The 27,756-nt window shown below is 40.2% G+C and overlaps 1 protein-coding gene across 2 annotated transcripts in view; it reads left to right on the forward strand.

The window, feature by feature from the left end:
- Positions 1-27,756, forward strand: part of CORIN (corin, serine peptidase) — a 188,154-nt gene that overhangs the window by 11,047 nt on the left and 149,351 nt on the right. For both annotated transcript variants that reach the window (XM_084899835.1, XM_084899836.1), the window contains 2 exons: positions 13,223-13,367; positions 25,915-26,115. In XM_084899835.1, coding sequence (XP_084755961.1) covers positions 13,223-13,367; positions 25,915-26,115 — 346 coding nt within the window. The remainder of the gene's footprint in view (positions 1-13,222; positions 13,368-25,914; positions 26,116-27,756) is intronic.

Here is a 27,756-nt window from a genome sequence, read left to right on the forward strand (position 1 = left end):
GGGACTGGAGGAGCTGAAGGGTATGGTCGGTTCTGGGCCTTCTTGGGACAAACTCAGCTGGCCTGCTTGATCCCTGCTGATCGCACCTACAATTTTGTGTGTATTGTTTTAACTTTATCAGCTGAATGTCAATAAGAGGAACAAAAATGCTATCTATATCCCTGACTAGCAAGATTCTCCAATCATTTCACGTTAGAAACTCGAAAAATCGGGCAACTGTCTCCCTCTTTCTTTGGTGAGAAGACACTCCTGTTTAAAAATTTCCAATTACAGTTGACATACAATAGCTTTAGGTGTGCAACATACCAATAAGCCATTTCTCTAACTTTGGAAGTGCCCCCTGGTAAGTCTAACACCTCCTGACATCGTACGAAGTTATTAAATATTATTGACTATATTCCTCATGCTGTGCTTTACATTGCCATGATCCAGAAAAATGATTTATTCTCTTTAATGAAAGTAAATAAAACCCATGGGATAAATACTTTAATTTAGTAAAAACTTTGATTTAGTATTTTAAAAAATTTTCAAACGCAGACTTTTCTTTAAAAATGTTTGTTGTTCTGCCTGGCTGGCATGGCTCAGTGGTTGAGCGTCAATCTATGAACCAGGAGGTCATGGTTTGATTCCCAGGGTCAGGGCATATGCTGGGTTGTGGGCCGATCAATGATTCTCTCTCATCATTGATGTTTCTCTCTCTCCCTCTCCCTTTCTCTCTGAAATGAATAAAAAAAATATATTAAAAAAAAGAATCAACCAATGAATGCACGAATAAGTAGAACAACAAATTGATCTTTTCCTCTCTATTGCTCTCTCTCTCCTCTTCATCTCTCTCCCTCCTCCTCTCTCTCAAAAAATAAATAATAATAATAAAAAAAACATATTCAAGGAGGCTGAAGGATCCAGATCTTGTGATTTTATTCCTCTTTTATGTTATAAGTAAGAAAAGAGTGAGAAAAGGAACAACACCAGTTGCTTTCTAGAGACTTCAAACCTCTGTTTGCATTTTCCTATTCCTTGCCTGTTGGTGAACAACCGGATCCTGAATTTGTTCTGTGGGAGCAGCGAGGTGGACTCTCACGGTGCCCCGAAGGGCAGCACAGTGGCCGAGACCCCCCAGGTGAGGATGCCCGAGGGTGGAGGGCAAGAGCCTGAGCAGGTGGAGGAAGGGGTGGATGGGTGCGTGAACCAGGGTGGGACGTGAGAGCGCCCTCAAGGTGACCCTGGCGCCCTCACAGCAGAGGGTGCCGGGACCCTGACAGGTGCGTGACAGGCTGGGACTGACGGGATAATTGCACATATTAACAATAATCCAGGTTTCTCACTGTTGGAAAAAAAACAGTTAAAAAAAGGTAGAAACCTACATCTAGAACCCTATGATATGGGATTGGAATTAGAGATAGGAGTGTAAGTGTGTATGTTTCAGCATATAAAGGTAAATATAGAACTGAGGGGAGTAAAGGGGCATAAGAATTACCAACCTTTATTAGAAAATAAGTCATGGAGATATTATGTACGGCAGAGGGAAAGTAATATCATAACAGTTTTATATGGCGACAAATATTTACTAGACTTATTGTAAGGAATATGAATATCAAATTACTATCTTATACAACTGGAACTTGTATAATATTGTATGTCAACTATACTTTAGTTTTAAATAAATGTAAGTGTGTAGATAGCATGCCCTGTGAGTACCAAGGATCACCAGATCTTGGTTTTAAATACCATTTTCTACAAAAAGGAACCAGGCTCCTTAGAGAAATGGCTGATGGCAAGAATGAGGCAGGGAAAGTCCAATGTGAGTTCCAGGAAGCAGGGACCGGCCCAGAGAACTTTGGGTGTGTGCTAAGAAGACAGTAGCCAGCTGGAATTGAATCTCACTAGCCCAATGGAGGACCATTTAATCATCAAAATACATAATGATAGGAACAGATGATAAGCCCTTAGATAAAATAGGAAACCATGCATATGTCAAAAGATAACTGAAAGTTATTTACATAATTTCAGTACCTCACCAGGAATTACTTATTGAGGACATGGCCTAGGAGAGGAGAACAATATCACAGGGAGACCTGGCAGACACTGTCTTTGCCATGCGATGAATGTGATCATTTGTAAAGGAACAAATTGAGAGGATGCCGTGAGAAGAATGTCGTGCCACGTTTGTGATATTTCTGCTAAAGATGTCTGAATTTAATCCTAAGTCACAGCTAAGGAACATTCTGTAAAATAACTGGACTGTAATTTACAGAGGGTCAAAGTCATGGACGTTAAAGGAAGACTGAAGGAAACCAGGGACACATGGTCATACAGTCCTAAGTTAGACCCTTTTGGTATAAGGGGTATTATTAGGACTGCTAGGAGATTCCTGCAATAGGGCTTCCTGCTGCGGTCGTTGCAGGCCTGCTTTCCTCCCTTCTCCCTGGCCCCGCTTGCTTGCTTCTCTGCAGCACTTGGCTTCTTTCGTTCTATGTGTCCTCAGTCTTTGCTCTGGCCTGGATATGCAAATTAACCGCCATCTTGGTTGGGTTGATTTGCATACTCACCCTGTTTGGATGGTGGGCGGGGCTTATGGGCAGAGTGAAGGTGCAGTCAATTTGCATGTTTCTCTGTGAATCAGTGTAATTTCCTTTGGTTTTGTAGGAGAATGTCCTTGTTTGTTGGAAACACCCAATAACATTTTTTTCCCCCCAGAGTGATAGAGCATCTGGTTAGCAATTCATTATCAAATGGTTCAGATAAAAGGTTCTTTACACTATACTTCTTCTATAAGTATGTGGTTCTTTCAAAAAAATTTTTTTTTAAAGAGGGAAAAAAGTAAATATATTTGAAAATTTTAAGAGATTTAAAAACTTTATATTTGTGTCTACACACTAAGATAAACTATTTGTAATCATTGCAACTATTTTTAAAGTTAAATTTATTGGAGTAACATTGGTTAATAACATTATATTAATTTTAGCTGTACAACTTTATAATATGACATCTGAATAGTCTATTCTGTGCTCACCGTCTGAAGCTGGTCTCCTTCTGTCACCATATATTTAACCCCCTTTCCCTCCTTCCCCCCCCACGCCCCTGCCCCTCTGGTAACCACCATCTGTATCTATGAGTTTGTGGAGGTTTTTTTTGTTTCTTTGTTTGGCAACCATTTTTGAAAGCAGTAGATAATTTAGTGTACCATTAATATACAATTTAGTCTTACATTCTAAAAGGAGAATTTTTTTCTAGTTTCTTCATTTAAAAACAGGATTATTTATAGTCACTTAATTCACAACCATAATTTTTAACTGTATTTTCTTTGGAAGAGATAAAAGTCAATACATCAAGATTAGGCAATTATTAAACATTTAAAGACATCTTTCTCATTAGTTTAGTCTGACTTAATTTGAATCTAGAGATTCGCCTTTTCATAAATTAGATACATTCATAATATCACACGTATTTTAGAACATTTATCATTTTTATGTTTGGTTTTGTCTTAAAATGCAGACAACTTTAGCACTGGTAAGAAACTCAAGAGAATTGACACAAGTTATTCTTTGCAAAATACTGTATTATGATTTTGAAAATGTTTCAGTACTTGGGAATACTAACTGTGGAAAGATGTCAAAAACAAAATTAAAAAAATATGATGGATGGACCAATGAGGTTTATACTCTCAAAAGCCGCCTTTTCAGAAGTAGCTTTTATCATTTTAGGAAATGTTTTGCAGTTCTTAATACTTTGAGCTCCCGAATCATAAATCTTAACATTCAGAACAGTTTATATTGTACATATGTGTTAACATTATAAACACTTGAAACCATCAGTGGAAAGAAGCTGGGAAGGTAAATTGTTTAATTATTGCTGAAATAATTCTAGTAATTCAACTTTCAGTGTTTATAAGAAATATTTATTATTATTTCTTATCACTGAAGTAATTTTCAGCATTAGGCTGCTTCCTGTTGTAGGTTTTAATAACGAAGTCGAAGTCAGTTTTCATTACCACAAATTATTTACCTTGGACGTACCACATAGCACTTACTACAATAACAATTAAATGACTTTTTGTATAACTATTTATTCCCTTTCTCCTCTGAGAGACTGTTGTTCCGTGGATATTGTTTTCAGTATCTGCTTGTCATAGCTGTCCAGTCTTGAAGGTGTGTTTCCCTAAGTGTCCTTGCGTTGAACTGCCTATCTGAAGCTTTAAGGAACCAACTTTCCAGTAACTTCTCCCATCCTAGCCTCCTTGGAGGAAGTTAATTCATAGGTTCTTTGAGATCTTACCCTTCCTCCTCTGTTCTAATAGCTCCCTTTTTCTAGTAGCTTCTTTAAGAGCATTAGACTTGGATGCAACTCTTTACCATTTTGAACCCAGTATAGTGAAATATATGAAGTAGAGTGAACTCTATGATGAATGTTAAGTTTGCTTTTGCTCTGGGTATTCACAAAGAAATTGCTGCTCCATCCAAGACATAAAATCCTTACTTGTACTTTTCTTTAACTGCAGGATTCCTTTCAGCAGGTAGGTTCAGTAGGTTAAATGTTTTCAACATCTGTTTATGTTTTACTTTGCATTGAAATGCCTGAAATGGATTGTTGCAGAGCATAAAATCTATTTTGTCTTGTATGCAGTCCCTGATTATTTTCAGCTGTAGAAAGTCAATATTTTAGTTCTTGACTCACTTTGTCAATCTGTTTCAATTTTTAAAAGTCACAACATGTCCGTTGTCATTGGGTCAGTGAGTCAATTAGGTCTCTAAGGTTTGCACAACTTCAGCAGCTTCCTCAGAGCCACATAAAAAATAGTTTGGCTTCATTTGGCGATCTGTTAGGCGCCTCTGAATTTTGCCATGGCTCCTTTAGAAATGTTGTAACTTATAATCAGGATGTGAAATTTAAAACGCTTTTATGAATAAATCTCAAATATTTAATTTCCGGAGGCATGATTAACTCAACCCTCCCCCTTTTGTTTTTCTCCCTGTAGCCTTCATTGTTTCCCCCAAAAATATACTGAGAAATAATTACTTCTATGACTGTCCAATATATGCAGAAAGAATTTTGATACGATATCTGCATAAAATAAATCTTTTATTACATTAAGACTTATGTCTGCCATAAAATGGTAAGGGTGACATGTTTGAGATTGGGGGCAAAGTCATCTCAAAATAGTATGCTGGGCTCAGTCAGGGTGGCTCAGTGGTTGAGTGTTGACCTATGAACCAGGAGGTCATGGTTTGATTCCCTGTCAAGGCATATGCCTGGGTTGTAGGCTTCATCCCCAGTAGGGGACATATAGGAGGCATCAGATCAATGATTCTCATCATTGATGTTTCTATCTCTCTCTCCCTCTCCTTTCCTCTCTGAAATAAATAAAAATATATTTTTTTAAAAACTTAGTTGGAAAAAAAAAAGAAAAAAATTAATTGGAAAAAACCCCACATGGGATGCCGGGTCCTAGCTACCTTCTGTAGGTAGGGAGTTGCCTGTGTTTCTTCCCAAATCATTTGTGACTGTCACAGAAATATGACCTTCTCGCCTTGCTCTGAGAGAAACAGGGTTTACCTTAGAAGGTCCTTCTGTTGCCTCTGAAGACATCTCCTCACTTGAGTAAAGATTATAGCTTTCCACCAGGGAGACTGAGTTGAGCAAACTCCATTTTATGCATGGGAGAGAAATCAGGACTTAGAACTTTCAGAACTTGAAAGGAACATTGCTATTACTGTTTTTCACTTTTTTTTTTTTTTTTTTTTTTTTTTTTTTTTTTTTTTGCTATAACAATTTCATTTTATTTTTTGAGGGGGAGGGAATATTTGTGGTCAGAGCAAGACATGTATTTTCTATCCCTATGTGCAGATATGGAAATATGGTTAGGACAGGGCGGTGACTTTATAAGGTCTCCTAGATTTCAGTGGTGCCTCTGAAACATTCCAATCTCTTCTCTCATATTTCAGACTTGAGCTAAACAATGCTACCCTCAAATCAGAAAGGCTGAAATAATCCTGAGTATTGGATTATCATTATCTCGTCTCCTCAAAGGGAAAGTATTTTGTCAGTATTTAGTCTCCATGTTGAACACCCATTCTGGGGTATGTGGCTGTGAAACTCGGGGGGACAACTATCTGGTGTTGTTGTTATGTTGATTTTCAGAGGAGAATGTGGGCAGGGTTGGCTTGTGGAACCATGCGTTCTGGTGTGAATTGGGTAATTTCATTTTGAGAGAGTTATTTGAACTTGGTATGCTTCAATTAAATGCCAGAAAATGGATGAAAAGACTTACTGGAAACCAGATGCTTGTTCTTCATGCCTCTTGGGACATCAAAAACAAGCAGCACAACAAAAGACATTTGGGTTTGGAAGAGTTCACTCACAGATGAGTTTGGAGGCATTTTGCTTATTGGGAGAGAGGGAGAATTGTGGAGTATTGATAGATACCTGATTTGAGAAGTGTCTAAATCACTGGTCTTTTATTCAGTTAATCTACCTTTACTTCATGTAAAGACTCTCACAGTTTATTGAGCACAGAGAGAAAAACATCTAGTACTAGAAGATTTCCTTCTTATGTAAGAAGGTAACAATTGGCTCATTTTTGCTCAGTGGGCAAAACAATTCAGATTTCATTTTGGATTGGTGGTTGGGTAAGACAATGTTTTGAGGTAAATATTTCTTAGAGAGTGTAGTCTTAGTGTCTTCAGATTAAGGTTTTTAATATATAATTTTGAAATGTAAGCTCTACAAAGTAATTGAAAGAATACCAGCACAGATGGGCCATTTCTAAAATTGTTCAACTGTAGTGAGGTGGTGATCTTCTATTCTGCTATGTCTGACTTGAGAAGAGTTGCAGAATCATGAAGACTCTGGAAAAAGTCTATTTCTTGCCCTCAAAAGAGCACTTATATTGAGGAATGGATTTTACATTTTATCCAATATATATATATTGGATATATATATATATATATATATATATATATATATATATATATACACACATTTTATTGAATTCAGAGAAGAAGGGAGAAGGAGAGAGAGAAACATCAATGATGAGAGAGGATCATTGATTGGCTGCCTCCAGCATGTGCCCTGACCAGGAATCGAACCATGATCTCCTAGTTCATAGGTCAATGCTCAACCACTGAGCCACCACAGCCAGGCTGTCAGGGAAATTTTTTCAAAAATCTTAATTGTTGGAAGTATCACACATGCCCCCTTCTTCTTCCCATTTACCCCTTATAGCCTGCCCTGCCCCCAACCTCAGGCCTCCACCACTCAATTGTCTGTATCAAATTCTAAGCAAGGCTACAAGCAGAACTTCCCTTTTTATTAAAGAGCCAGCCCTAAGTGCACTTAGTGGTTATCTCAATGCTGGCCTTGAAAACAATACAGTTCTATCCAATTAAAAAATGCACCCGGCATGGCATTGAGATTATGGGCATATCTAGTCTCTGGTCTACAAGGTCATACAGCTAAGTTTATCTTCATCATTATTCAAACAGGCTAAAGCAGACTAGAAAGCAAACATTTTAGAATAAGAGGCCATCTAAAAAAACAGCAAAAAATTCTTACAGTGGGGAGGGGAGGGAGATCTGGGGGAGATGATAGATCAACCGAAGGACTTGTATACATGCATATAAGTACAACCAATGAACATAAGACTCTGGGGAGGGAGGGTATGTATGGGAGGGAGGGAGGGGGGCAAAAAAAAAATCAATAAAATATATTAAAAAAAAAAAAAAACCAGCAAAAAATTCCAAACAGCAGTTTTTTACAAAATAGGGGTTTTCTTTCTCAAGGGGAGGCCTACATGGTGGTCTTGTAAACTCAGAGACCTAAAGTAACCACAAAGGATGGTCTGAAATTAAACTGTAACTAAAGGCAGTATGGTGGGTAGTTACATCCTAGACAGGGATCTTCACTGACAAGGTCAACCTTTTTACCTTAACTGAGCCTATCTGTCTTTTTCCATCTAAGATAACATACCGTATTTTCCGGCGTATAAGACGACCCCCTAATTTTACAGTTAAAACATAGGCTTAGGCCTATATTCGCTGTATAAGACTACCCTCCACTCCCGAGGCAACACCAGTTCTTTTTTTTAATAGACCGCCTCTCTAACTCAGCCAATCCAAGCAGGCTTTTTATGCATGCAAATTATACATGTTCTGTACCCGAAGCTACACTGTGTTCTAGTAAAAAGCCTGCTCAGATTGGCCAGAGTCAGAGAGGCAGTCTATTAAAAAAAGAACTGGTGTTGCCTCGGAAGTGGGGGGTAGTCTTATACAGCGAATATAGGCCTAAACCTATGTTTTAACTGTAAAATTAGGGGGTCGTCTTATATGCCGGAAAATACGGTACCCTTGAAATGTCTGAGTAACTTGCAACTTCCCTTTTTCTGGAGTCCTTGGGGCACAACCTATTGTGCCTGGGCACCAGGACAGAACAGATACCACAAATTACTTCATTATTGTCATGTTAATTGTTCCTGCACCCACCTATGTATGTGTCTATCATTTTACTCTTTATCCAATCCCAGGGGTCCCCCCTCTTGCCCCTCCCCGCTTTGCTTTCTCCCACCTCTCTAGTCTATCACCAATGGATTTCATGTAATCCATCTATGTCCCTCTTTTGATTACAATGTACAAATATAGATGTAACCCGCCATTCTCCAGAGCATTATCTCAATTCATTGAGGTTTTGCGTCCAGACATTTGTCGACAGTTTGGCTCAAATAAACTCACAAAAATTCTTTACACGTTTGAATGTTTTTATGTTAACAGTACAAAGCAAACAGTAAAATGTAAGGCTGGTGGAAAAGCTGGCAATCCCTTTAGAGACCCCACCTTTTCTATGTACTTCAGCAATCTCCTGTCTGGTTTCCCCATATCCTCACATGCCCCCTTCCAGTCTCTAGCTGTACTCCAGGTGTTCTTTTCAAAATGCTCACTTGGATATGTCACCTTAGCTTAAAACCCTCCAGGGACTTAAGAGACAAAGACCAATATCCTTAACGTAGTATGGAAGACAGACTTCAATGTGCATGTGACTCACGAGGGGCCTGAGGTTCTGCAATCTTTTACCCGCTACTAGGGATACTGATGCTGGTTGTCTGAGGACCACCCTTTGAGGGGCAGGATCTGGAGGTCTACAGGCTGCCCTGCCTGTACCAGACTCCTGGCTCCCATTGCTTTGCATGCCTGCCACCTGCTCTACACGCCTGCCACCTGGCTCTTTCCAGCTCCTCATAAGTATTCTCTGCCTGGGAGGACCTCCCTCCAAGTCCCAACCTGCTGAAGTCACGCCCTTTTAACATCAGCTCAATAGCAAGGGTTGAGGAGGTTGTAGGAAAAAGGGAACCCTCACTGACTGTTTGTGGGAATGGAGGTTGATATACAACCACTATGGAAAGCAGTCTGGTGATATTCCTTTTGCTGGGTTCTTGGTGGTAGTTGTATAAAAAGTCATTCCATGTGAAAATCCATGTGGAACAGGTCGTGGTTTCCAATTTGATGCCTATGTTTGAGGTGTTGTGCAGAGCCCACCAGATGCACACATCCCATTAGTAAGTAATTATGGTTAAGAATGACATGAAAGTATTTTCAAATTTTAATTTATGTGTAGTATTTTTTTCAATTGGCTACTAAGTTTTTAGGATACAAATATTTATAAAATTGTTGAACTAAACTACCAAATAAATGGAACTGTTAGCCATTTCTTTCTTTTTTTGTTTGTTTTAAATAGAGAACACTTCACGAATTTGCATATCTTCCTTGCTCAGGGGCCATGCTAATCTTTGTATCGTTCCAATTTTAGTGTATGTGCTGCCGAAGTGAGTATGTTAGTCATTTCTTTAAAATGAATGTTCATATTGATTTTAGAGAGAGAAAAAGGGAGAGGGAGAGAGAGAAATATTGAGCCTGTAGTGGAGGCATTGTGCCCTGACCTGGAATCAAACCGGCGACCTCTGGGATGACCCTGAACCAACTGAGCCACAGAGGCCTGAACTTGTTGGGCATTTCTTTTGATCTAGGACTACCGAAACCATTACCTGGAGGCTGAGTGCTGTGTACCAAGAATGTCGGGGGGTCTCTCTTTTAGGGAGTTAGTAGTGTCACAAGGCTACTTATTTTCATGTTCACATAGGCGGTATTGAAAAAATCTTGTCTGTAATAAAAACCATAACTTACTTTTTGAAACACATAATTTTCTGACTAACTTCAAAGCTCATAATGGTGAAAGTGAGTATGGCATTGAACTCAGAGTGGTTTTGTTCTGAGCGGCATGCACGGGTGCTTTCTTCCCCAGGTTCTTGTCCAGGTGGATTGGAAGAACGAAGCCACGGACCAAAGGTGGTATATGAAAAGGTGGAAATTTATTGGAACAATACAGACTCCCACAGAGGGAAGGTCCCAAAGGGGTAGCCCCCTAAGCTCCTTTTTCTGGGGTTTATGAAGGCTGCAGTTCTTTGTTTCTTAGGGCTGCCTTCCAACTGGTAGAATATCATCTTCAAAGTGTAAAACCCATGCGGGGCCCCCTCTGTTGCTCCCCCTTCAGTGGTAGAATTCTGTCTCCTGTGAAAATCTGTTTTCCTCTTTCTCCCATTTATCGAAATTTCTCTGTCCTGTGTGGAAGTTTGCTTTCCTCTTTCTCCCCAACCAACTATGCCTTCCTCCCCCATGGCCCCCCTAATTCCTAAAACTTCCTAAACCTGCCTATCTTATCCCTAAAACTTCTTTCAGTAGTCCCATAAGAACTGGTTTTATTATATTTTAGTATATTTTCCTTGAAAGGAAAAGATTTTTACTTTTCTACCAAATACATTTTCTTCTCCAAATGTTTTTGGATGATTCAGGAATAGTTGTTGTAAGGTATATATTATTTAAAAAAAAAAGAGGCAGTATTTGTATAATTATGTACAGAGTAATCTTTGTCCAGGTGCTTTAATCCACTCATTTATTCAGCAGGTAATCTTCCATTCCTGACTGTGTTCAGGTGCTGGCCTACCCTCATGAGAAAAGGGTGATATTTATATACTGAGATACAGCTGTGGTAGTATTATTTATGCTGTGATTATGTTTCTACAGGAGCAGGAATAAATGTGTACTTTCTAATCTTATAAATATTTGTTGGTTATTATAGTTTATAGTTCATGTAGCAGTACTATTTCAGCTTGAATATCCCTGAAACTCGTGTTTCCCTTTTTTTCTACTGATGTAATACCTATAGTCTTGATAAAACTTGTATTCTATTTTGAAGATTATTTTATGTTTGAACCTTTGTGAAGCAACCATGTTTTACAGCAAAAATTAGGTAGTTTTGTCTGTCAACTGCCACCTAAAAAGTAGTATCAGGTTTCCTTATGGGCCCTCATGAAGATTCACAAAGGTCTGGAGCTCAGAGGAAAGGTCTCTGTTTGCTATTTAAAATTGTAAGTCACATGTATGGGGCTGGCGACTGATGCCATGTGTGCGGGTGACATTGTGGGGAGAACGTGGGTGTGAGATAAGAGCTTATAGAAAGAGGAGGAATGACCAGAGAAGGAGGAGAAAGAGAAGTCAGAGGAAGAGAGTGCTTGAGGAAGGTGGGAGTGGCTGACTGAGAATCTCTCAGATGACTCTGAGATGTCATTACAAGAGGTCTGGCATGTATCGTTTGGATGTAGCAATGTGGAGGCCATTGGGAACCACAGCAAAAGCTGTTTTGGTACCATTGACAGAAGTGGGTGCCAAATGGTAGTGGTCACAAGAGTAAACAGCCAGTGAGGAAATTTGGACAATAAAGACTAATCCTTTGAGCATTTTGGATGACAAAGAAGGCGAGAGATAGTGGCTGAAACGGGACATAGGCTTGAGGATGGATTTAAAAAAACAACAAGAGACCTCAGCGTGGTAAAAAGTGGATGGCAGTGTTACAGGAGAGAGAGAGAGATGCTGTTAAGCACTAGGCACTGGAAATATATGGCTTAACTTGAAAGGAAGTTTGGGACTCAAGAGAGATCCAGGAGGCAGCTACACAGGTTGTAGTTCAAGCTCTGAAACTGTCCGAGGAGAACATGCAGGAGAGTCCGAGGTTCAAGAGAGAATCGAGAGAAACACCGTCATCAAGGGAATAACTCCTAGTGAGTTATTCAAGTCACTTTTAATTCCACCTCGGACCCTGTTGAAAAAGTCACTGCCTGAAGCTAGCCATTTGCAATAAACGAGTTCCCAGACGTCATTTCTGGCAAGAGACTGAGCTGAGCCAAGTTTAAAGTATTTGAGGACGAGAAGTGTATGTGAATCGTCACTGTGGCACCTCATCGTCCTCTCACAAGTGGACAGGCTGCGGGGTCAGTGTGCACAGCGGGAGATGTGCCGAGGGATCCTAAGTGTTCAGCTGGACCCAGGATAGGCCCTTTGATTATTCAACTTGTCACTAAACACGCGGTCAGTCATATTAAAACCTGCTGAAGTATGAATGGCTGAAAGCTTATTTTATCCAGATTCATGCAGATTTGGGTTAGGACTAATGAGCCTCACAACAACGAAGTCTGGAGAATGTCTTGTCTACACCTACTCACCAATGTCTTGTCACTGTACTAGGCGTTCTTTGCCTGTAGCTCTGGGCCAGCGTGAGTTCTTGCCATAGTTATTTATGGCCCTTTGGAATAATACTGGCTTGGCAAATGTGTTTTTTTTGTTTTTTGTTTTTTAATTAAGATGCAATATCATTAAAAGCTCATGTACTTCTGAAAAACATTTCAGAAATAAATGATTTGCTCTGCCCTGAATGCGATTGTACCATTATTTGTTCATTTATTTGCCTGATTCGGTGACTAAACCTCATTTCATGTCCTAAAGTACACACAGCAAAATCTTTTAGGAATGCTGCTGCTTTGAGTGAATGGTGGCTGTGCTCTATAATTTCATGCCATGTACTGAGTTGCTTTGTAATATTAAAGCCATGTTTCATATTTATCTCTTATTTTTTTTTACTAGAATTATCTTTTTATACATTTATACATATATATGTATATAAATATATTTCAGAGTGGAAGGTAGAGGGAAAGAGAGATAGAAACCTCAATGATGAGAGAGAATCATTGATTGGCTGCCTCTTGCATGACCCCTACTGGGGATCAAGCCTGCAACTTGGGCATGCGCCCTTGTCTGGAATCGAACCCAGGACCCTTTAGTCCACAGACCAACACTCTACCCACTGAGCCAAACCAGCCAGGGCTCATATTTCTCTTTTGCTTTAGGTCTTGGGAGCTGAGGAAGATGCTGTGGGTGATGGCTGCCTTCAGCAGCTGACAACTGCTAATATTCTCCGCTTCCTACTACTGGTCCTGGTGCCATGTATCTGCGCTCTCATTGTCCTGCTGGTCATCCTGCTTTCCTTTGTGGGTGAGTGCTGTCATTATTAAAATGAAGTCAAAATTAAAATTAGCATGATTTATAAGAGTGGTTTCTACTTAGTACTTATATAAACTAAAATAACAACTCAATCAGAGGGTTAGCTGTTGACTAACTTAGGTAAATCTGCAGTTTTAAATCCACTATAATCACTCTCCTAATTATTATTAACTAGTGGCCTGGTGCATGAAATTCATGCACATGAAAAGGGAATTAATTAGAGGAAATATTTTAATATTGCCATTTGCCTTTTCTCTGTAATAGAAGTGTCAGAGATGAAAGAAAATTAGTAAAATATACATTGAGCGGCCAGATTATTATGATCTCTGAATGCCTAATAATCTGGCCACTCTGTGCGTGCATGCATGCGTGTGTGTGTGTGTGTGTGTGTGTGTGTGTGTGTGTGTATGAGGCCTGGTGCATGAATTTGTGCATGGGTGGGGTCTGGCCAGCCTGGCCAGGGGGAGGGGACATGAATGGTTGGCTGGCCTGCCTGCTGGTCAAACTCAAGGTTGAGGGGACAATTTTCATATTTGCTTTTTTATTATATAGGATATACACTGAGTGGCCAGATTATTATGCATTCAGAAATCATAATAATCTGGCCACTCAGTGTATATAAAAATCTTCCTCCTGTCAGAGTCTGGGGCACACTGCAGGATCCAGAATCAAGTCCCCACCCACCCTCACGTGCCTTGAAATCATGAATGACCCAGTCTCGGCTGGCCCCACACCCTTCAAGCCCCACCAGGTGAGAGGCACAACCTCAGATCTCCCAGCCCATCGCCAGGGCAGGGGAAGCGGGCCTGAGGTCCCCTGTCAAGTCCTGCTGGGTGGGAGTCACAGCCTGAGGCCCTCTGTCAAGCCCCACCTGGCACCACACAGCCTCAGGTCCCTGCTGATGGCTCATTATGGGAACCCTGCCTCCACTGTGGGCACAGTCATCTTGTGTTACAGGAATCCAGCCTCCGCTGTGCATGCTGACATCTTGTGACAGTGTGAGGTAAATTTACATATTACCTCTTTATTATATAGGATATTAATTAATGGATTAATTAATTCAATACACTTAAGGAGTGATTACTAGGTAGCAGAAACTTCGAAAGTCCCTGAGAACTCAAGGATGTTTAAATTAGTCCTTCTTTCTCAAGAACTCACAGTTGAGAGGAAGAAATGATTGTCAGACTAGGCAACACATGATGATAGAGGTATATACAAGGTGCTATTGGAGACAGTCACAAGGCTTTGTGAGGCATTAACATTTTAACTTTTGGAATAAAAATAGAAATTCAGCTTAGAATGAAGTAGTACATGGGTCACATTTTGCTGAGAAAAAAGCAAGGGTAAAAGTATAACCCGTGAAAGATGCAGATGGATTTGGGAAATGGGGTGAAATTTTGGTAGGAAATGCAGCTAGATTGATGAATAAAGTGCAAATGACATAAAATCTAACATGTTGTCCTAAAGAATATGGGCTTTAGCACCTAGGTGATTGGTTTTCAAAATCTATTCCATAGAACTAAGGTTCCAAGAAAAAGACTCAAGAATTACATAATTATTTGCTTCAAATTTCTATTTTTTTTAAAAATTGAAGTCAAATGTACACTCAAACTCAATGTTACATATTAATTTTTAACAAAGCAGAAACCAGGGGCAAAATAATCTGTGCTGACAGATTTATTCATTTGTATTTGGATCTTGCAATCTCTCTTTACATGAACAATATCTTAAGTTTAAAAGGTGAGTTATTGGGGGGGAAAAAACAAAAAACAAAACAACTCAAAATCTTGCCATTGATAGCTACTTATTGCTATGAATCAGAATTTTTTGAACATGTGCAATCAAATAAAATACAAAAACAAATAGCAAGATGATACACATCTAGTTGCATTACCAATGATTTTAAAATACTTTATTTCACCCAAACTATCTATTATTTTTATTGCTCAATTTATAAGTTATGCATTTAGAATTTATAAAGTAAATTAATCTCGATAAAATACAGTGTATGTCTATGTTGTGGGTATTAGGCTCTGAGTAGAGGAAGGATGCCATTAAAACAGTGCTTTAAGTGGGTATTATTTATTTAGATAAAAATTTAAATGGGTATTATTTATTTAGATAAAAATTTTACAGCTTTAATGGAATATGAGAGGCTCAGTGCACAAATTCATGCATAGGAGAGTGATTGGGGCCCTTGGTCCAGCCAGAGATTGGGGCTGATTGGGGCTGTCTTGCCTAGTCCCCATCCTGATCCGGGCCTGGCTGGGGGAAGGAACCGCAGGAGGTTGGCCAGCCACAGGAAGTTGGCTATAGGTGTGCACTGACCATCAGGGGGCAGCTCTTGTGTTAAGGGTCTGCCCTCTAGTGGTCAATGCATGTCATAATGATTGGTCATAATGACCGCTTAAGCTTTTATATAGAGATCTTTAGAAAGAGGAAGTTTTTCAAACATCTTCAAAAGTATTCTTTTTTGTAGTTCTTCACCAGTTAGTTTGATATAGATATATTGAAACATCTGCCCAAGTAAACATTTTCTATTTTATAACTGATGTGCTTGTGTAATGAGCAATAAAATCACTTTATATCTTTTTTTTTTAAACCTCATTAAATTCTGCTTACTTTTAAAAACATTCTGTTATGTTTGAGTTTACAACTCCCTAGTCTTTCAAAGTTTTGTAGCTAGTTCTAGGTCCATGAGGGTTGCTAAGGGATGCTGGAATGCCAATTGTGCATCAAAGAGCTCTAGCTTAAAAAGTCAAAGAGATAATAGTGAGAGGATTATCGATTACAAAAAGGTAACAAAAGCCCTATGCTAACAAACACAGATGCTCTATGTGTACTTCATTTTGTCTGTTTGGGCTTCTGTCATGCATACAGTCAAGATGGTAATAAAACAACTTCTGAAGATAAAAGAGTTGAACTTTATGAGAAATGATTTCAGCAATAGGCTATAGAAGAGAGCAGTACAAATAGTTCCTCACTTCAACCTCTAAACTGGACTTGGAGCTACAAATGTTTAGTTTAGTTTGTTATTTCTAAGATCAGCAGATAGTCTGAGCAGTCCCAATGATTCCCAAAGATTTGGATTCTAAAATAAGGTCTTTGAAAGGAAAATTAAAGAGTGAGAAAGCTACAATATTATATGTAGTTTTTTATTTACTAAGTTATAGTCTCATACTGAAGGACCATATGATATAGGAAAAAGAGGTTAAAATTTGACAGAAAAAAAGTCTGAGTTAGCATCTTACTCTCTCCCATTTACTGGAGGTGTGACTTTAGGTACCATATTTTACCTTCTCTGCGAAATGGGAGCTATAATCCTTATTTGTTTCACAGAACTTTTATGGAAGTCAAATGAAATAATTTTGTAAGTTACAAAATTGATAATGAAAGTAAAGAATTAGCTTTTACTTACAAACATTATTAAATCAGATAATTATTTTAATGAATAGTTTTATTTTACTTAAAATGAACTCAAATGTGTTTATCTTATTTTAACTCTATCCATAAAAATTAAAACCTTTGGTCCTGACCTGTGTGACTCAGTGGTCAGAGCATTGGCCTGAGCACCAAAGGGTTGCAGGTTTGATTCCCAGTCAAAGGCATATACCTGGATTGCAGGTTCAATCCCTGGCCCAGTCAGGGCAAATTAAGAAGGCAATCAGTCGATGTTTTCTTTCTCACATCAGTGTTTTTCTTCCTCTCTCTCCCTCCCTCTCTCTTTCTTTCTCTCTCTTCTTCCCTCCCTCATTTCCACTCTCTCTGAAAAGCAATGGAAAAGATATGCGCTGGTAAGAAATAATAATAATAATAATAATAATAATAATAATAATAATAATACCTTTGTCCTATGACCCATCACATAGTAATCCTATAATCTACAACCGCATAACCCCATACATCATGCCATTGCCACAGTACATTTTAATTGCCAATGAAGTAGCCAGAAAGGATAAAGTTGACTGACTACTGTGTTTGCAATGTGATGACAAGTTTTACATGATCTTTATGCTGGGACCCAAGGGTTACTTTCAGAGGTAAATTCATTTCTTATAAGAAATAAATTGGGTCAACCGGATATCTTCTGGTTGTCTGGTCCTCCTTCCAGACAAAGCCATGATGGCGGGAGCCAAGGCAGAGGCAGTTAGGGGCAATCAGGCTGTCAGGCAGAGGGGGGTTAGGGGTGATTAGGCAGGCAGGCAGAGACTATTAAGGACCATCAGGCAGGCAGGCAGAGTGGTTAGGGGTGATTGGGCAGGCAGGCAGGTGAGCAGTTAGGAGCCAGTGGTCCTGGATTACGAGAGGGATGTACAGCTGCAGCTTTAGGCCAAACCCTGTGGCCTGTGTGTAGAGAAATCAAGATCTGGGAGGTTTTCCATTTTTAAGTGCTATTCAAAATACATTGTAAGCTAGGAAATTAGGACACCCCCCTGGGCCTCGAGAACAACATAATATTGAAAGGAAACTGTACTTGAAAAATAAAAATTGAAGTTAAAAAAGGTGCCTTTGGCAGCTGTGTGGAGAAAGGGTGGGAATGAGTAAAGTGTGTGGCAGTGGGAAAATTGGGGGCTTATTACAAGAGTCTTAGAAATGTGGTACTTGGGGGATGGTCTGCACAGAATTTTGCGACTATTGTTTATTCCATTTAATTTCACCAAAGTTATGGTCCAAAACAATTCATTAGAATGCTCTTAACAACCCCCCCTTGGGCTGCAGAAAATTTGGTTTTAAAGGCTCTTCTACTCATCTGTACTGAAAATAAATTTTCTTTGTTTTAGCTATAAATTCATGAAGAATGGCCTAATGTGACCTTCCTAGCTTTCTTAATACTACGAAAAGTCTATGTGTGGCCTGTTAATTGTTTATTTTTGTTTTTAAATGAAGAAAACAGAAAAGTTATAATGGAGAGTATAGAAATATGGTAAATAGTATATTTTTCTTGAACTCAAGAGAAATTGTCCTCTACAAAAGCGACTTTCCTCTTTGAAAATGCCAGATGGGATGGAGATCATTGAACTAAAATATAGTTTTGCTCTTAGAAAATTTCTGAGCAGCTTGTGGCTTTTTACAAGGACTTGGAATTATAAAGATCTTAATTTCCTAGCTTACAATGTATTTTGAATAGCACCTTAAAATGGAAAACCTCCCAGATCTTCATTTCTCTACACACAAAATTTAAGATGCTCTATGATCCTTTATGACCGGACTCCACATTCCTTATTGAAAATCTACAAACTCCTTTTATAATCTTGGCCCTTCTGGTACAGATTCATCAACAAAGACTTCTCAAACTTGTGAATATATATATTAACTACTAAGACCTGAGGTTATACTTAAAGTCTAAAGCATTTTGAAATAGTAGCCAAAGAATTTGTACTCAAAATGTGGTCCATGGACTAGCAGCACCAGTACCACTTGGGAGTCTGTGAAATGCATAATCACTTCTTGGGCCCCACCCACCCCTGCTGAATTGGCACTCTAACAAGACCCACACAGGTGATTTCTGCCTGTTCCTCCAGTCTTAGCCTACTGCAATCTGACCTTCCCCTCTTTCTCTTCTTTTCATACTGGCTTTGGTCCTTACCAAAGCCACCAATGTCTTCTTATCCTGCTGCATTTGAAACCAATGTGAACAGGACTTTAAAACGAAGGTCCTTATGCTTTCTTTCTGTGTTTGTTTACATCGAGTCAGACTGAGCATGCTCACTGTTAGTTGGAGCTAGGAATACTTTCTCCATTCAGGTGTGACATGCAGATATGATCTTGCTCAGTCTTTACTACTCCTTTTTCTTGAAATGCTCTTCTGCTTGGCCCTCAAATGATCACTTATGATTTTCCTTTTACCTCTGTTCTTTGTTCTTTCTCCACCTCCTTAAGCTCATCTTTCTCTGTTCTTTCTTAAGCTCCTTAAGCTCATCTTTCTCTACTTATCCATTAAATGTTAAGGTATCTGTCCTAAGGGGTCTTCTCACTTTCCAGCCATGCCTCTCTTGACAATGTCATCCACTCCCCTGACTTTCTTCATCATTTATACTCAACAAATATTATTGAGACCTACCCTGGTGCCAAGCATTCTGTTGGGTGCTTGAGATGCAGACATGCATAAAAACCCACCTTCAAGGAGACAGACACAAAAACAGACACTTGAGTGTATATGTGATCTAAGCAGTGTGTTTCTGGGAACACAAAGACACATATTTGTAGGGGAGTCTGGCAAGGCATTCAGGAGGAAATGTGTGGATTGCTCTCAATTTAGACTTTTCTCATGGATTGTTTCACAGGCATTTTATACTCAACTAGAGGCCCGGTGCACAAAGATTCATGCAAGAATAGGCCTTCCTTCCCCTGGCTGCCAGCACTGCCTTTGCTCCAGCCAGAGCTGCCTTCCACCTCTCGCCTTGTGGTATCAATTTGTATATCCCCTCCTTATTGGCTGTGGGCACTACCATATTTGTTGCGGAATTACGGTCAATTTGCATATTCCATCTTTATTAGATAGGATGTATCTGTAGAAGGGACAATAATAAAAATAAGATCTTACAAATTCTATTTTTTATTCTCTATTATCTAATGTGACAGTCAGGGTAGGCTATGCTATACTGTGTAACAAACATCCTACTGGCTTAAAAACAATGAAAGTTAATTTTAGGTTCCTACTACATGTCCTTTGAAAGATGGCAGTGGAGTGGGGGTGAGGGACGTGCTTTTCTCATTGAGGTGAGGGAGTAAATTGATGAGCATCATCTTGAACCTTTGTGGTTATTGTGCCAGAGAGAAAGATAAAGAGCACTAGAGGCTCATTCTTTTATTTAAAGTATATCATCATCATCATCATCATCATCATCATCATCATCATCATCTACAATCAGCATGGTGTACATTAGATCCCAAGAACTCATAACTGAAAGTTTGTATCCTTTGACCAACATCAAAGATGTAAGAGACAAGAAAATGAGGCCAGAAAATGTAACCCAAGCATGTGTCCTAGTACAATGGGAGAGAATGGAAAATATTTGATAAACAGCACTAATGACCACCACCTCTGTCATATTTGGGGGTACCTACATTCAACCTGAAGCTTGAAAAGACCTCTGACTCTTTCCCTTATTTTCTCACAGTTTTGCCTTGGGAAGCTTTCTCCCAATCGTTTATTCTCATTGCTTTTGTCTTGAGTCAGGCCTCACTCTTCCCTCACCTGGACTATCTGTAGCCGTCTAACTATCCTTTAGACTTATTCCTTTCAAGCATCAGCTTGCTGCTAGAGTGTTCGTTCTAACATTCCACTCTATTAAAGGCCCTTCGAAAGTTCTCCATCCCAACAAGATCAATTCCAAACCTTTCACAGGAACTGCCCTTTTACAGTCTGGCTTCCACTCCCTCTCCCTTGCTCTTGCCAGTCCCCTGTGTGCTAGCCATGCTTAATTTCTTGCTGCTAGGCTTTTGTGTATCTTTTCTACTTTGCTCTATCTAGAAAGTTCTCATTTCCCTATGACCATACCTCACCTCCCTCTTCCCAGCAAATGCTTTGCTCAAACTTAGAAAATCTCTCATCACCTTTTAAGATTCACATCGAGCATCATTCTCCCCTAAGAAACCTTTCCCGACTTTCCAGAATGGAGTGACAGCTACTTGTCTATTTTTTGTCACCAGATTGCCCTATGCATATCATTCTCAAAGCCTCTGCAGCATGGCTTGTATTTTTAGATGACATGGCTGTCTCCCTCAACTAATCTATAAACATCTTGACGATAAGTACCTCTCTCTAGATTCTGTGTTCTCAGCAGAGAGTAAATACAAAGTTTCTGGCACAGAGAAAATGCAAAGTAAATGTGTTACCACATGGCTAGAGATGTAAAGACAGGAATTCATTTCAAACTCACAAAATAGGAAGATAAATTTGTTTACGTGCATATGGTGGTTGATTTTTTTTTAAAGGTACGTACCTTGTCCAAAGTGAGAAGTGTCTGTAGGTGTATGATTATGTGTTGTGTCCTAACTCAATTGTGGGTAAGTTACACAACTCTTATAAGCTTCATTTTCCTTCTCTCTGAATCTCTATGAAGAAGAGTTAATTATAGAATCTAGTAGGGGCCCAGTGCACAAATTTGTGTACTTTGAAAGGAACTGTGGGCCATGAGGCTGCAGTGGGTACATGGGTGGGTCTTAGACCATCCTCTATGTCCCTGTCTGGCCCCTCCTACCACTGCCCCTGGTCCCCTGTCTGCCTGCAGGCCCACTCCCGCCACCACTGACCCTGGCTGATAGTGTAGAGCAATTGGGACTGGTGCCAGCAGTGGGTGTGAGCAGCAGCCCTGATAGCCCCTTAGGAGCACAAGAGGGTGGAGAAGCCTTCATGGGTGATCGGGGCCAGCAGCAGGTGCGAGTGCTGGGTAGGAACATGGCATGCGGGAGCAAAAAATTTTCAGTAACCATGTTGGCTCACCCTGATGACAGCGACTGATGCTCCTCCTTGGTTTGGCGCCCCGCTCACCTGCTCCACCATCCCACTGTGGCCGACACCTGCCATGTTCCGCACTCTGCCACCTGCTGCGGATGTCAGCCATGTTCCGTGCATTCCCCCTGGTTGTTCGGTTGTTCTGCCGTTTGGTCTATTTGCATATTAGTGTTAAATATATATATATTTCATAGGATTCTTGGGAGGCTAACCTGGGAGATGGCTGAAGTGAGGATACTAAGCAAAGTGCTTGTATTTGTTTCCTGTGGCCGCTATAACAAATGATCACAACCTTGATAGCTTAAAACAACACAAATTACCCTAGAATTATGGAGGTCAGAACTAGGTCTGAAACTAGGTCTCACCAGACTAAAATTAGCATGTTGGTTGTACTGAATTCCTTCTGGGGGCTCTAGGAGACGCTCTGTTCCCTATTTCCCCCAGCTCTGAGAGGCTTCCTGCATTCCTTGGCTTGTGGCTCCTTTCTTTTCTTCAAAATGAGCAACGGCCCATTGAATCTTTCTCACACTGTGTGGCTCTGGCACACACTACCTCCCCTCCCTTTTCTGCTTGTAAGAACCTCGGGCTCACCTGAATAATCCAGGATAGGGTTTCCACCTCACATTCCCTCGTTGACAGCTGCAGCATCCCTTTTGCCATGTAAGGTGTATAAGGTCACATAGTCACAGGTTCTGAGGCCGAGGCTGTGGACACCTCTGGGGCAGCATTATTTTGCCACTTACAGTGCTCAATCCACTCACTGTAGGTGATCAGTAAAGCTTGGCGATGATTACTGGAATTATGGACAGTTTCTTAAACATTGTTAAACAGAGCTGAAACACTTTTGAGCCATACAACGTGGTTTTCTATTAATAGTCGCCATTATTTCACTCTGAAAGTGGGGTAAGTGATTCACTTTTGAAAATTTCCTCGGCCATTTTGCTTTTGAAGGTAGAAGGGAATGGTATTTATTGGTAGCCCCAAGGAAGACAATTTTAATTTCATTGTGTAGTAATGACCAACAGTTATTGAGAACTTACTCTGTGCCGTGAACTGTCAGGGAGTTATGTATGTATTGGCTAGTTTGATTCTAGCAACCAGCCCTATAAAGGGAGGTACTTTTATTTTCCTTATTTAATGGCAGTTGAGAGTGTGTGCAAAGTTTCAGGATAGTAAGTGCTAGAGACGGGACTTAAATCCAGCTGGTCAGGCTGGAGAGCCTGTAATTCTAACCACTGCTTTATAAAAGTAGGAATGGGGAAAAGGATGGGCAGCACTGGAAGAATGAACACTCTACTTTGAGCTAATAACTCAGCATTTTTATGTTCACCATGTTGTACTAACTGGAGGGTATTTAGTCTTTTTGAGTTCTAATTTTTGTGCTTTTTAATAAAATGCATCATAGGCAACTAAGTTGGGAGTTGGTAAGTTTCTAGAGATGCTTGAAACAAAATTATCTAGTGAGTTCAGGCTTTTTCATACAAGTCCCTTAGCCACTGCCTCCCCCTCCCCCTCCCCCTCCCCCTCCCCCTCCCCCTCCCCCTCCCCTCCCCCTCCCCCTCCCCCTCCTTCTCCTTCTCCTTCTCCTTCTCCTTCTCCTTCTCCTTCTCCTTCTCCTTCTCCTCCTTCTCCTTCTCCTTCTCCTTCTCCTTCTCCTTCTCCTTCTCCTTCTCCTTCTCCTTCTCCTTCTTCTTCTTCTTCTTCTTCTTCTTCTTCTTCTTCTCTCTCTCTCTCTCTCTCTCTCTCTCTCTCTCTCTCTCTCTCTCTCTCAACATTAGCTATAGCAACTATCATGTATTATCATTCTATTCTACTAAGCCACTTTATATGTAGAATTTAAGAGTAAGAAAGCTGCTTTTTTTTTTTTTTTTTTTTAAAGCAAGTTATCTAAGTCATTGTTTCCTAAGTAAGTTAGTGTTTCAAAGGACATCTGAGAGTAACCAGATATTATTACCAGTCACCAATGTAGGTAAAAAAAGATAAGAGAAAGATTATCAACAAGGCTAGTCATTACAAACAAAATGTTAACAACTGCAGATGTTTTATACAGTAACGATCTCCTTTTATTAGTAAGTGAATTACTCAGGGACATAACTATGAGGAACTGGCATTTGCTAAAAGTGTGTTGACAGAGCTGGGTGCTGATCCAGAGGGTTAGCATGATAAGTAAATCGACTTCACGGACATCATGTATTCATTATAGCCACATTGGTGGAAACGTGTTATGTGAAAAATCTCTTTATACCAAAACACGCAGAGAAGAGAACAACTAACAAGTGGATGAAAATAATATTATATCTAATTGATTAGTAAAATTTTCTGTATGAATGAAATGCATGTTATGTAGTAATCAAGTCTATCACACACTTATTTTGATCCAGAATAAATTCTAAATTATTTTAAAAACAGTTAAAGGAAGTGTTTCATTTCACCTACTGCATTTGATATTCACTCATAATCCCACGGACACTTTGGAGAATGTGTTACCTGTATGGCATGGTTACGATTTAGCTTTTACACTCGATGTTTTATTTAGAATCCTTTGGCAGATGAATCTGTTGACCTCCGTTAGCCAGAAAACAGCTGCTTTTCTATTTTGATTTGTACTTAATATTTACCAAGTGTCAAGCACATGTACAGAAATTTTTTCCATAGGCTGATATTAAACATTTTATTTATATTTCTTTTATTTTTAACGGCCCATGAACTGTTTGGAAACGTGAGAACCAATTAGAGCATTCACTGTAAATGTTTTTAGAAAAAAAAATTCCCCTGGGCATTTTTCTAGTGGATCAATATCACATTCATTTATTTTAGTAGCATTCTCAACTACAGTGCTATATTCTGGAAACAGTCTGTTATCTATTTTAATGAAGTTAAAAAAATACATGATCTCTTTCAAATTTTTCAAAAGTTTCTGCCTGAAGTCAAAGCTAGGTGGTCCCCAGTAGTCATGTTTGACACCTTATTTTGTTAGTGAATGAATAGGTTGAGAAAATGTCCAGTTGATAATGTTAGTTTAGTGACTATTTATTATTTCTTGTAATTATTAAAATGAAGATAATTTAGTTTCTTCTTTTTTTGTGGGGGTTAGAATTTCACTTGTTTGATATATTTTTTTCTATTGGTAAATATATGAGACCTATTATTTTTATCTTTCTGTTATGCATAGTTCACTGACATTTAGTGTAAAATGGGAAGAAACCTAAGCCTTAGGTCCTAAGGGGAAGGCTAAGGAGGCACTGCTGTGTCCTCTGGTGGAGATGGAGATATGGAGAACACGTGTCCTGGGTGCTGAGTAGCATAAAATAATGGGACAAATTGAGAAAGAGAAGGCAGGAAGGAAATACTGTAAGATTCACCAAGTTTTGTTGTTGTTGTTTTAAAATATATTTTTATTGCTGAAACCGGTTTGGCTCAGTGGATAGAGCATTGGTCTGCGGACTAAAAGGTCCCAGGTTCAATTCTGGTCAAGGGCATGTACCTTGGTTGCGTGCACATCCTCAGTAGGGGGTGTGCAAGAGGCAGCTGATCGATGATTCTCTCTCATCGATGTTTCTAACTCTCTATCCCTCTCTCTTCCTCTCTGTACAAAATCAATAAAATATATTTAAAAATATATATTTTCATTGATTTCAGAGAGGAAGAGAGAGAGAGAGAGAGACAGAGAGAGGGAGAAAGAAACATCAATGATGAGAGAGAATTATTGGCTAGCTACTTCCTGCATGCAACCCCGGGGCATGTGCCCTGATCAGGTGTCGAACTGTGACCTCCTGGTTCATGGGTCAATGTTCAACCACTGAGCCATGCCGGTGGGTATTACCACATTTTATTTATTTGTGGCAAATCTCAGGGGGAATAGCCCTAAATTCCTTAGGCACTGAAAACCTGGGTAAGGAAGAAATAGTTTCTTCACAGGGTTATATGTTTTGCAGAAGAGAAACTCTACTGATTAGCTTTCTCTTTGTGTTTGCTGGGGTAGAATGTGACTTGGGAAAGTAGCTCTAGAATTTTCTTCAGATGCGTTTAAAAATGAATCTTTCTAGTAATGTTTTAAAAATGCATATTTTTGTCTTTCAGGAACATTACAAAAAGCCTACTTGAAATCAAACGAGAGTGAACCGATAGCCACTGACAGTGAAGTTCAAGTGCCTGATGTTCTTCTTACAAACACAAGTCACCCTGAGAGCACGGTGACATCTGCTGCACATCCCAACCACCGCGCTCCCACCTGGACCACCCGTGCTCCTCTCCCAGGGGACCAAGGTCACAGGAACACGAGTAAGCCTGAGGAGCTGCATGCATGTGCCCTTTCCTGTCTGTGGGACCCACAGGTGGATTTTCAAGTGTGGCCACAGATGCTCACAAATCACAGTCACTTACTGATCACGCAGGCAGAGCTCCACTCATTTCTCCCGCAAGCCTAGCAGAGAGTGCTCTTCAGCTCAGCCATCCTGGTAGGACATAATGAAGCTCACCGTGTGATTCAACATTTCTGAGGCAGGAAAATGTGTTTGCCCCGATATAAGGGTACTGATTTGGGGCGGGGGGTTCGCCTCTGAAAGTTTGTGCTTCAAAGTTTTTTTAAAAAAATATATTTTATTGATTTTTTATAGAGAGGAAGAGAGAGGGATAGAGAGTCAGAAACATCGATGAGAGAGAATCATCGATCAGCTGCCTCTTGCACACCCCCTACTGGGGATGTGCCCGCAACCAAGTACATGCCCTTGACCGGAATCAAACCCGGGATCTTTCAGTCAGCAGGCCGAAGCTCTATCCACTGAGCCAAACCGGTTTCGGCTGTGCTTCGAAGTTTTAAGTTACTTATTTTGAGATGCTTAACTGGTGTGACTTGTCTTGTTATCGGGGGCTTGTTAGAGGAGACCCCAGTTCCATATCAGAATGCCACAGGGTTGAACTAGAGCTACCACCCTCTCATTTGCCTCTGACATGTCCATGGGTTCTTATTTCCTCTCGTCACTCTCCTCCCTCTTTGATTGACTGTGCGATGTACTGTGCGTGCTGGTGACTGACAGGTCATCACACCATGAGGAACATGGCATGGGTGAACCTTCCGCTTGAGGGCAGCTGGAGAGGTTTGTCAGTTATTCCAGAAAAGAGCTGGGGGAGAGAGAGGATGGAAAGTGTGGAGATCGGGTCAGGGAGATGGTGGCAGACAATGTTCTCTGGAAGGTGACTCTCAACACCCCTCAGGTTTTTTGTTTTGTTTTTTTTGGTCAAGTTACTAAGCTTCCACATGGAAGGGAGTAGATTTGTGGGGCAAGTGCCCTAGAGCCGTGGTCAGCAAATGGCGGCTCGCGGGCCACATGCGGCTCTTTGGCCCCTTGAGTGTGGCTCTTCCACAAAATACCATGGCCTGGGTGAGTCTATTTTGAAGAAGTGGCATAAGAAGAAGTTTAAGTTTTAAAAAATCTCAAATTTCTCAAAAGAAATTTCGGTCCTTGTACTGTTGATATTTGGCTCTGCTGACTCATGAGTTTGCCGACCACTGGCCTAGAGCTTCGACTCTGCCCCAGTCAGCGCCGATGAAACCATCAGCACTGTTTCTGTCAGGACTTGCTCTACAGTTGTTTTGATTCTTATTTTCTTCCTCCTAAAACCAAGTTAGGTGATTGAAAACTGTAGCAGGCCCTCCCAGCCACCACCATCTTCTTGTTTGTTCCTCCCCCTTTCGTGAAAACCCACCGAGGGAAATCCCCTCTGAGGGCCAGGACAGAGGATGGATTTTCATTCTGAGCCAAGAAGGGAAAGACAGAGCTGTCCTTGGCGATCACAGCCCATGTTTGCCAGTGTCTGAAAAAAAGCAGGATAATTCTGTTTCTCCAGAGAGACAGACTGTTTGGCCTCCACTGTTTCACCCGGCGCTGGTGGCACTGGTAGGCATTAGCTGTTCCTTAGACT

The sequence above is a fragment of the Pipistrellus hanaki genome (genome assembly GCF_964339955.1).
Source record: "Pipistrellus hanaki genome assembly, chromosome: 1".
In the NCBI taxonomy this organism is placed as follows: Eukaryota; Metazoa; Chordata; class Mammalia; order Chiroptera; family Vespertilionidae; genus Pipistrellus; species Pipistrellus hanaki.